Source organism: Salvelinus fontinalis, unplaced genomic scaffold (assembly GCF_029448725.1).
Source record: "Salvelinus fontinalis isolate EN_2023a unplaced genomic scaffold, ASM2944872v1 scaffold_0120, whole genome shotgun sequence".
In the NCBI taxonomy this organism is placed as follows: Eukaryota; Metazoa; Chordata; class Actinopteri; order Salmoniformes; family Salmonidae; genus Salvelinus; species Salvelinus fontinalis.
The window spans coordinates 267330-278893 of NW_026600329.1; the positions used below are offsets into that span (position 1 = coordinate 267330).

At 44.9% G+C, this 11564-nt stretch overlaps 1 protein-coding gene across 2 annotated transcripts in view; it reads right to left on the reverse strand.

Annotated features, from left to right (window-relative positions):
- Window positions 1–355: 355 nt before the first annotated feature.
- Window positions 356–11564, reverse strand: part of LOC129843339 (DENN domain-containing protein 1B-like) — a 37544-nt gene continuing 26335 nt past the window's right edge. For both annotated transcript variants that reach the window (XM_055911980.1, XM_055911978.1), the window contains 11 exons: window positions 11327–11428; window positions 10880–11005; window positions 9166–9267; window positions 7826–7919; window positions 5373–5413; window positions 5194–5250; window positions 4983–5018; window positions 4742–4861; window positions 3288–3385; window positions 2843–3044; window positions 356–2733 (listed from right to left, as the gene is read on the reverse strand). In XM_055911980.1, coding sequence (XP_055767955.1) covers window positions 1576–2733; window positions 2843–3044; window positions 3288–3385; window positions 4742–4861; window positions 4983–5018; window positions 5194–5250; window positions 5373–5413; window positions 7826–7919; window positions 9166–9267; window positions 10880–11005; window positions 11327–11428 — 2136 coding nt within the window. In that variant the 3' untranslated portion in view covers window positions 356–1575. The remainder of the gene's footprint in view (window positions 2734–2842; window positions 3045–3287; window positions 3386–4741; window positions 4862–4982; window positions 5019–5193; window positions 5251–5372; window positions 5414–7825; window positions 7920–9165; window positions 9268–10879; window positions 11006–11326; window positions 11429–11564) is intronic.

Sequence of the window (11564 nt, forward strand, 5' to 3'; positions counted from 1 at the left end):
GTTGACATGTTTACCTGCAGGTGGACTAGTTGTTGACATGTTTACCTGCAGGTGGACTAGTTGTTGACATGTTTACCTGTAGGTGGACTAGTTGTTGATTAGGTCAGTCATACAGAGGAAAGGGAATTTAAAAGTTACTCTATATGCAAAATGTCTCTCTTTATTATGGCAGTTATACTGTTACTTGTATACAAACCATGAATTAAGTTTATCCCTTGTATAAAACATTAGTGTGTGTGTGTGTGTGTGTTTTTTTATATCTTGAAAATGAAGAATGGTGAGCTAAGACACAATGAATGATTTCTAATGCACTTCTGATGATATTATCCATGTGAAAAAAATAAAACTCCTCTCAAAAAGTATAAAACTTCCATTTATTATTTTAATATCATCCAGGAGAAAAATACTTGATTTAGTAAAAAAAAAAAAAAATAATCTACATGTGTGTATTCAGTGCGTTGAGTTAATGTGTTCATGTTCCACAAGCCCCACCTGCTGGTCATCTAAGGACATTACAACCAGCGACATCAGTCAGAGGGATCGGACAGAACTGGATCCTGGATGTCATGTGACATGATCAGGGGCGTATTCAGTAGTGGTGTAAAAATACTTTCAAGTACTACTTAAGTTTTTTTTGTTGGTATCCCCACATTACTTTACTATTTTTGGCAACTTTTACTTCACTACATTCTTTAAGAAAATAATGTACTTTTTACTCCATACATTTTCCCTGACATCGAAAAGTACTCGTTACATTTTGACAGGAAAATGGTCCAATTCACACACTTATGAAGAGGATCCAGATACCTGGTCGTCCCTACTACCTGATCTTGCGGACTCACTAAACACAAATGCTTTATTTGTAAATGATGTCTGAGTGTTCCCCTGGCTATCTGTAAAGAAAATGGTGCTGTCTGGTTTGCTTAATATAAGGAATTTGAAATGGTTTGTACTTTTACTTTTGATGCTTAAGTACATTTAAAACCAAATACTTTTAGACTTTTACTCAAGTAGAATTTTAATGGGTGACTTATACTTGAGTCATTTTCTAGTAAGGTATCTATACTTTTACTCAAGTATGACAATTGGCTACTTTTTCCACCACTGATATTCAATAGTCGCACAATGTAGCAAAATGTTTAGCGTTGTGTCAAAACGTTTTGCAATGGTAACAGTTTAATCCAAACTGAAAATATTTTCCAACGAAAATGAGAGTTTCTATTGGAAAGATTCAGAACGGTCCCTTCCCGTTCGGTTCCGTTTTCTTCCAAGTGAATACACCCTGAGAAAAAATTCTGGCCTTATGCATTACATCATAGACCTGTATGAGAACGTTACAGAATGTTCAGATAGAAATGTGTGGTGTAGAACCGGAATTACTGTCTGTCGGTTAGAATATGGGAGTGTGTCAATTCTAGTCATTCTATTTCTACTTGCAACATTCAGAGCGCTTCATGTTCCTGAGTTTCACTTCCCATCCCAATTTCTTCTCTGACTCAGCAAGTCCCTCAGTCTTTGAAAACAGCAAAATCATTGGCTGAGCTATGCACCACTCAAACAGTCCTGCACCAATCATCAAGCCTCAAATCTCTTCTTCAGCTCAGACACCTTGACAGGGGGCGGGTCTTCCTGCGCTGTGGCGTTCCCCCCTGGTTCTGATTGGTTATTTATAGGCGTAGTCAGGACAGGTGTGGCTGTGACAGGTCCAGCTCTCTCATTTGGTGAAACCTGGGTGTTGTTGGGTTCCTGAGGGCAGCTCTTCTGTATAGTGTCCCAGGTCCGAGGTGTGTTGCTGGGCTTACTGGGTTTAGGCGACCCCCTGGTCTGGGCCTTCCCATGGAGGGTTTGCACGGAGGCCGGTGACTGGAACAGTGCTACAGCAGATGGAACACTGGGAGAAAGGGGTGTGGGTCCCACCTCTATTTCCTCCCCCTTTTCTTCTCTTTCTAGCTGACCAAGGGGTTGTTTAGAAGCACTGGTTGCTGTGCCGTTCTCAGGCCCAGGAAAAGCAGTGGTTTTTGGGGTGAGTCTGTCTCCTTCTTCCTGGTTGTCCTCCACTGCCCCGGCCCCGGCCCTAGACTCAGTACCCGGCCTTGGGCCTCTGTTCCTGGGTAATTCTCCTGGTGTCTTGGGGCCTCTCTCCTGCCCCTGGTTCTCATCTTCTTGTTGCTGGTCTTTACCTCTGTCATTCTGCATCTTCTCTCTCCCTTTCTCTCCCTCCACTTCTTTCTGCTTCCCATTCTCACCCACACATTCAGACTGAATCTCTGGCTCCATAGTGATGTCTTCATCCCTCTTCCTCTCCTCCATCTGTTGATCATCCTGCCCTCCTTGCCTCAGAACATTCCATCTCTCCATCCCCACCTCTTTCCTCTCTTTAAGCTCCTCTGCCTCCACCAACCCCTTTTCCACCCCCTCCTCTCTCCTTCCCTCCTCTCTCATCCCATCCTCTCTCATCCCACCCTCTCTCCTTCCCTCCTCTCTCCTTCCCTCCTCTCTCCTCCCATCCTCTCTCCTTCCCTCCTCTCTCCTCCCGTCCTCTCTTCTTCCTTGAGGTGTTTCTGATGCTTCCTCTGACAACGCCTGTCCCTCTCCTAGGCAATCAGAATCATCTGTCTGTTCTGGCCCCTCCCCCATGTAATGTAGCCCCTCCTCCTGGTTCCAGCTGTGCAGACTGCCACTCCCACCGATGGACACACCTAGACTCTCCTGACTGGGAGTGGCCAGGCCCCTCTGTTGACACACAGGGTGAGGAGATGAGGTCTGTGTCTGGGATATTTCCGAGTGTGTGTGTCAGTGTGCTGTTTTCGTGTGTGTGTGACCTGTCATGTGCTGTCCTCACCTGTCTGATGTAGTCAGTAGTATCAGGTCCAAACAGGTCTAGACTTCGTGTCCCGTAGAGCAGGCCGCGGTCATGGGAGCTCCGGGCACTCAGCGTGTCAAAGATCTCCCCCAGGAGGTCCATCTCTTCTGGGTCACACATACCTGAGTCTCCCCCCTCCTCCTCCTGGAGCTCTGGGTCTGCCACAGGGCCTGAGACAGCACTGACACACACATATGGATGAACATTTTGGTTCCATCACTCTCTGACTCAGTCTGTGTCTCTGACTCACTCACCCTCTCTCTTTTTCTCACTCACTCACTCACTCACTCACTCACTCACTCACTCACTCACTCACTCACTCATTCACTCACTCACTCACCACCCTCTCTCTTCCTGTCTCTCATTCATACTCTTAACTCTCACTCTCCCGCCCTCTCTCTCTCCCTCTCCCTCTCTCTCTCACCTGTCCTGCCAGTCTTCTTCCCAGGTGTCTCTGTTCTCTTGTGTGTTCTCGTCGTCAAGGAGACAGCCTTGTTTGTTAACTGGACGACGGGGACGAGACTGACATGGCGCGACAGAACAAGACATAGGCATGACATAATGCGACACAGCAAGACATAGCAAAATCATCACAATAGAAGAGGTTCAGTTTATGATTGGTGGGTTGAATAATCCAATCCTAGATATGTGGTGATGATTAACTTCTACCTCCAGTGATTGGTCACAATGTCCCCCGACCCACCCCTGTCTCAGTCTCCAGTATCTATGCTGCAACAGTCTATGTGCAGGGGTGGCTAGGGTCAGTCTGTTAAATATGGTGTAATTCTACTATCTTATCTGGTGTCCTGTGTGAATTTAATTCTGCTCCCTCTAATTCTCTCTCTTTCCCCCTCTCCCTTCCCTCCCGGAGGACCTGCGCCCTAGGATCATGCCTCAGGACTACCTGGCATGATGCCTCCTGGCTGTCCCCAGTCCACCTTGTCATGCTGCTGCTCCAGTTTCAACTGTTCTGCCTGCGGCTAGGACACTCTAACCTGTTACCGCACCTGCTGTCTCGACCTCTGAATGGTCGGCTATAAAAAGCCAACTGACATTTACTCCTGAGGCGCTGACCTGTTGCACCCTCCACAACCACTGTGATTATTATTTGACCCTGCTGATCGTCTATGAACGTTTGAACATCTTGAAGAACAATCTTGCCTTAAAAGGCCATGTACTGTTATAATCTCCACCCGGCACAGGCAGAAGAGGACTTGCCACTTCTCAGAGCCTGGTTTCTTCCTACGTTCCTGCCTTTCTAGGGAGTTTTTCCTAGCCACCGTGCTTCTACATCTGCATTGCTTGCTGTTTGGGGTTTTAGGCTGGGTTTCTGTACTGCACTTTGTGACATCTGCTGATGTAAAAAGGGCTTTATAAATACATTGATAATAGAGGCAGGTCTTACCTTCCCAGGGTGTTGTGTGATTGGTAATAGAGGGAGGTCTTACCTTCCCAAAGTGTTGTGTGATTGGTAATAGAGGGAGGTCTTACCTTCCCAAAGTGTTGTGTGATTGATAATAGAGGCAGGTCTTACCTTCCCAAAGTGTTGTGTGATTGGTAATAGAGGCAGGTCTTACCTTCCCAAAGTGTTGTGTGATTGGTAATAGAGGCAGGTCTTACCTTCCCAAAGTGTTGTGTGATTGGTAATAGAGGCAGGTCTTACCTTCCCAAAGTGTTGTGTGATTGGTAATAGAGGGAGGTCTTACCTTCCCAAAGTGTTGTGTGATTGGTAATAGAGGGAGGTCTTACCTTCCCAAAGTGTTGTGTGATTGGTAATAGAGGGAGGTCTTACCTTCCCAAAGTGTTGTGTGATTGGTAATAGAGGGAGGTCTTACCTTCCCAAAGTGTTGTGTGATTGGTAATAGAGGGAGGTCTTACCTTCCCAAAGTGTTGTGTGATTGGTAAACGGCTCTGAAGGCAGTCTGATTGTTTGCGGCGGTGTGTGTGTGTTCCGGACACGGAGTTGCCTCTCTTAAGAGACAGAATCTCAACCTGCTCCTGCACATATATAGAGAGAGGATGAACACACACACACACACACACACACACACACACACACACACACACACACACACACACACACACACTACAAAACAAAATCAACAACAACAACACATACCTTTGGTGATAGAAAGTTCCTCAAGCCACGTTTGGCCTGAAAGAAAAGACACAAAATAATTAGTAGGAAACCATATTTCACTAAGGGAACACACACACACACACACACACACACACACACACACACACACACACACACACACACACACACACACACACACACACACACACACACACACACACACACACACACACACAGACTACGCACTTACCGACTTGTACATGTGAGTCTTAGACTTGACGTTAAGGATGAGAGCTCCTCCCCCTTTCTACCAACAGAGAAAAAATAATCAGACAGACCAATCAGAACACTTGAGACATTATTTAACCAATAGCAAGTAAGTGTAAGATATGTGTGTTGTGTAAATGACAGAACACTGTAAGTTCTTACCTTCAGGTTGCCCACCAGTTGATGATAGGCTTTGGTGCTTCCTGAAAGAGAGAGAGAGAGAGTTATTCATTTTTCAGCAGTCTTATGGCTTGGGGGTAGAAGCTGTTAAGGAGCCTTTTGGTCCTAGACTTGGTGCTCTGGTACCGTTTACCGTGCAGTAGCAGAGAGAACAGTCTATGACTTGGGTGACTAGAGTCTTTGACAATTTTTGGGGCCTTCGGTACTGAGTCAATGTGCGGGGGGGGGGTGCAGGTTAATCGAGGTAATTTGTAAAGTGACTATGCATAGCCTTCCTCTGACACCGCCTAGTATAGAGGTCCTGGATGTCAGGAAGCTTTGCCCCAGTGATGTACTGGGCCGTACACACTACCCTCTGTAGCGCCTTGCGGTCTGAGGCTGAGCAGTTGCCATATCAAGTGGTGATGCAACCGGTCAGGATCCTCTCGATGGTGCAGCTGTAAAACTTTTTGACGATCTGGGGACCCATGCCAAATCTTTTCAGTCTCCTGAGGAGGGAAAAGGTGTTGTCGTGCCCTCTTCACGACTGTCTTGGTGTGTTTGGACCATGATAATTCATTGGTGATGTGGACATCAAGGAACTCGAAACTCTCGACCCGCTCCACTTCAGCCCCGTCGATGTTAATGGTGCTCTTTTCGGCCCTCCCTTTCCTGTAGTCCACGATCTGCTCCTTTGTCTTGCTCACATTGAGGTAGAGGTTGTTGTCCTGGCACCACACTGCCAGGTCTCTGACCTCCTCCTTATAGGCTGTCTCGTCGTTGTCGGTGATCAGGCCTACAACTGTTGTGTGGTCAGCAAACTTAATGATGGTGTTGAACGCTGAGCTGTAGTCAATGAACAGCATTCTCACATAGGTGTTTCTTTTGTCCAGGTGGGGAAGGGCAGTGTGGAGTGCGATTGAGATTGCGTCATCTGTGGCTCTGTTGGGGCGGTATGTGAATTGGAGTGGGTCCAGGGTGTCTGGCATGACGGTGTTGATGTGACTCATGACCAGCCTTTCAAAAAACCTTAATGGCAACCGACGTGAGCGCCACGGCGGGTAATCATATAGGCATGTTACCTTCACTTCCCTGGGCACAGGGACTATGGTGGTCTGTTTGAAACATGTAGGTATTACAGACTCGGTCAGGGAGAGGTTGAACATGTCATTGAAGACACTTGCCAGTTGGTCCGCGCATGCTTTGAGTACACGTCCTGGTAATCCATCTGGCTCCGCATCAGTCGTCAGCTGGTGCTCTTATGCATGCTTAAGTGTTGTTTGCCTCAAAGCGAGCATAAAAGGCATTTAGCTCGTCTGATAGGCTCGTGTCACTGGGCAGCTCGCAGCTGGGTTTCCCTTTGTAGTCCGTAAGAATGTTCAAGCCCGGCCACATCCGACGACCGTCAGAGCCGGTGTAGTAGGATTCAATATTAGTCCTGTATTGACGCTTTGCCTGTCTGAGGGCATAACAGGATTTCTTATAAGCGTCCGGATTAGTGTCCTGCTCCTTGAAAGCGGCAGCTCTAGCCTTTAGCTCGGTGTGGATGTTGCCTGTAATCCATGACTTCTGGTTGGGATATGTACATACGGTCACTGTGGGGACGACGTTGTCTATGCACTTATTGATGAAGCCGATGGCTGAGGTGGAATACTCCTCAATGCCATTGGATGAATCCAGGAACATAATCCAGTCTGTAATAGCAAAACAGTTCTGTAGCGTAGCATCCATGTTATCTGACCACTTCCGTACTGAGCGAGTCACTGGTACTTTCTGCTTTAGCTTTTGCTTATAAGCAGGAATCAGGAGGATAGAGTTCTGGTGAGATTTGCCAAATGGAGGGCAAGGGAGAGCTTTGTATGTGTCTCTGTGTGTGAAGTAAAGGTGGGCTAGAGTTTAATAAATCGCCAGGGTTGTGGGTTCGATTCCCACGGGGGCCAGTACAAAAAAAAAAGTATGAATGTATGTACTTGTAAGTCGCTCTGGATAAGAGCGTCTGATAAATGACTTAAATGTAAATGTAAATGTAAATTAATTTTATTTTAATCCTCTGGTTGCACATGTGACATGCTGGTAGAAATTAGGTAAAACAGATTTAAGTTCGCCTGCATTAAAGTCCCCGGCCACTAGGAGCGCCACTTCAGGATGAGCATTTTCTTGTTTGCCTATGGCCTTATTTAGTTTGTTGAGTGTGGGCTTAGTGGCAGCATCCGTTTGTTGTGGTAAATAGACAGCTAAGGAAAATATAGATGAAAACTGGACTGTTTGGCCAGCATCGGTTTGTGAGGACTTAAACACACGCAGACAGACAGACAGACAGACAGACAGACAGACAGACAGACAGACAGACAGACAGACAGACAGACAGGCAGGCAGGCAGGCAGGCAGGCAGGCAGGCAGACAGACAGACAGACAGACAGACAGACAGACAGACAGACAGACAGACAGACAGACACCTGCTTCTGCTGTTCCACACTGTAGCATCTCTTGTTCAAACAGGTCGTCTGGCTCCATCCCTCTGTTCAGCAGCTCCAGACGTCCATCAATAAACTGAAAAGCAAAACCCAGTCAATGAACTGCTTCGTTAGTACATCATAGTGACTCCTATTCAACCCAGAGGAAACATCATTCTACTGAATATCAATATGTTTCTAATAATAAACGTAGAACTGTTTCTTCTGTCATCCGGACAAAGACATAACGGTTGAAATGTTGTGACAATGAACACCTAAGGAAGTGGAGCTGTATTGCAGAATGTGGATTATTACAGAATGTGGATTATTACAGAATGTGGATTATTACAGAATGTGGATTATTACAGAATGTGGATTATTACAGAATGTGGATTATTGCAGAATGTGGATTATTACAGAATGTGGATTATTACAGAATGTGGATTATTACAGAATGTGGATTATTACAGAATGTGGATTATTACAGAATGTGGATTATTGCAGAATGTGGATTATTGCAGAATGTGGATTATTGCAGAATGTGGATTATTGCAGAATGTGGATTATTACAGAATGTGGATTATTGCAGAATGTGGATTATTGCAGAATGTGGATTATTACAGAATGTGGATTATTACAGAATGTGGATTATTACAGAATGTGGATTATTGCAGAATGTGGATTATTACAGAATGTGGATTATTGCAGAATGTGGATTATTGCAGAATGTGGATTATTACAGAATGTGGATTATTACAGAATGTGGATTATTGCAGAATGTGGATTATTGCAGAATGTGGATTATTGCAGAATGTGGATTATTGCAGAATGTGGATTATTGCAGAATGTGGATTATTGCAAAATGTGGATTATTGCAAAATGTGGATTATTGCAGAATGTGGATTATTGCAGAATGTGGATTATTGCAGAATGTGGATTATTGCAGAATGTGGATTATTGCAGAATGTGGATTATTACAGAATGTGGATTATTGCAGAATGTGGATTATTACAGAATGTGGATTATTGCAGAATGTGGATTATTCTCTTTTGCTGATGGTCAGACATCTAGACTACAAATGACCTTTTGATGTTTGTATGTTGACCTGTTTTTCTTGTTTGTTTTACACCTCCATTCCACGAGGACATTTGATATCCGCATGTGTGTGTGTGCTACTTGTTCTCATGTTTGTTTTGTTATGGCATCCCCAGAACAGCAGAGGGCAGCGTCCTGTCTTGAGATGAACTCACCTGTTGGAAGAGCTGCAGGAGGAGGAGGGCACTCATACTGATATACACACACCACACACACACACACACACACCACATCACACACACAGGTACCTGTTTGAAGAGCTGCAGATGGACAGCACTCTGTAGGAACTGTCTCATACTGGGAGACCTGTGGTCCAGGAACACTTCCTCACAGAACATGACCTGACCATTCTACAGAGGGAGGGAGGGAGGGAGGGAGGGAGGGAGGGAGAGAGATGGTGAAGAGAAGACACTTTATTGAAACAGGTGTCTTTATATACAGTATTATAGAGTATTCTACAATATTATTAAATACAGAGTAAAAAGCATCTGCACGTTATTGTATTTTAATGTTATTTATTCTAACTGCGTTCCCAGATTATTCCAGATTATTATTGTTCTAACCGTGTACCCAGAGTATTCCAGAGTATTATTGTTCTAACCGGGTTCTCAGAGCATTCCAGAGTATTATTGTTCTAACTGCGTTCCCAGAGCATTCCAGATTATTATTGTTCTAACCGTGTACCCAGAGCATTCCAGAGTATTACGTTCTAACCGTGTACCCAGAGCATTCCAGAGTATTACCGTTCTAACCGTGTACACAGAGCATTCCAGAGTATTACGTTCTAACTGTGTTCCCAGAGTATTACCGTTCTAACCGTGTACCCAGACTATTTCAGAGTATTACCGTTCTAACCGTGTTCCCAGAGCATTCCAGAGTATTACGTTCTAACCGTGTACACAGAGCATTCCAGAGTATTACCGTTCTAACCGTGTACACAGAGCATTCCAGAGTATTACGTTCTAACTGTGTTCCCAGAGTATTACCGTTCAAACCGTGTACCCAGACTATTTCAGAGTATTACCGTTCTAACCGTGTACCCAGAGCATTCCAGAGTATTACCGTTCTAACCGTGTACCCAGAGCATTCCAGAGTATTACATTCTAACTGTGTTCCCAGAGTATTACCGTTCTAACCGTGTACCCAGAGCATTCCAGAGTATTACCGTTCTAACCGTGTACCCAGAGCATTCCAGAGTATTATTGTTCTTTCTGCGTTCCCAGAGTATTCCAGAGTATTATCGGTCTAACCGTGTACCCAGAGTATTCCAGAGTATTACCGTTCTAACCGTGTTCCCAGAGTATTCCAGAGTATTACCGCTCTAACCGTGTTCCCAGAGTATTACCGTTCTAACTGTGTTCCCAGAACATTCCAGAGTATTATTGTTCTAACCGTGTTCCTAGAACATTCCACAGTATTATTGTTCTACCCGTGTACCCAGAGCATTCCAGAGTATTATTGTTCCAACCGTATTCCCAGAACATTCCAGAGTATTATTGTTCTAACCGGGTTCCCAAAGCATTCCAGAGTATTATTGTTCTAACCGGGTTCCCAGAGTATTCCAGAGTATTATTGTTCTAACCGTGTTCCCAGAGTATTCCAGAATATTATTGTTCTAGCCGTGTTCCCAGAGTATTCCAGAGTATTATTGCTCTAACCGTGTTCCTAGAACATTCCACAGTATTATTGTTCTACCCGTGTACCCAGAGCATTCCAGAGTATTATTGTTCCAACCGTATTCCCAGAACATTCCAGAGTATTATTGTTCTAACCGTGTTCCCAGAGTATTCCAGAATATTATTGTTCTAGCCGTGTTCCCAGAGTATTCCAGAGTATTACCGTTCTAACCGTGGTCCCAGAGTATTCCAGAATATTGTTGTTCTAGCCGTATTCCCAGAGTATTCCAGAGTATTATTGTTCTAACCGGGTTCCCAGAGTATTCCAGAGTATTATCGTTCTAACCGTGTTTCCCTTCAGAGCGTCTCCATATCCTCCAAACAGCAGAGCCTGAGCCCTGAGGAAGGCCTTGGCCACGCCCACACCTGCTGACGCTGCCTGACGTTTCAGAGACAACTTCAGACCTGATACCTGGTACACACACACACACACACACACACACACACACACACACACACACACACACACACACACACACACACACACACACACACACACACACACACACACACACACACACACACACACACACACACACACACACACACACATTGTTATAAAGACACACACACACACTAGTCCACATGCAAGTTACACACACATCTAAACTTGCTTACTTGCTCAAACGCACGGATGCGTGAAAGCAGGCATACACACACACACACACACACACACACACACACACACACACACACACACACACACACACACACACACAGACATTCACATTACCACATCTGCTGGTATCTTCTTCAGGTCATCGAAGGGAGACTCTATAGTGTTGGTGTCTACATTGAGAATCACCACCTCCTCTAACCCCCGGCTTCTCACTCTCTGGATCAATACATCAATCAACACATCAATCAATCAATACATCAATCAATCAATACATCAATCAATCAATACATCAATATATCAATCAATACATCAGTCAATCAACTAATCAATCAGTCAGTCAACAAACCAACCA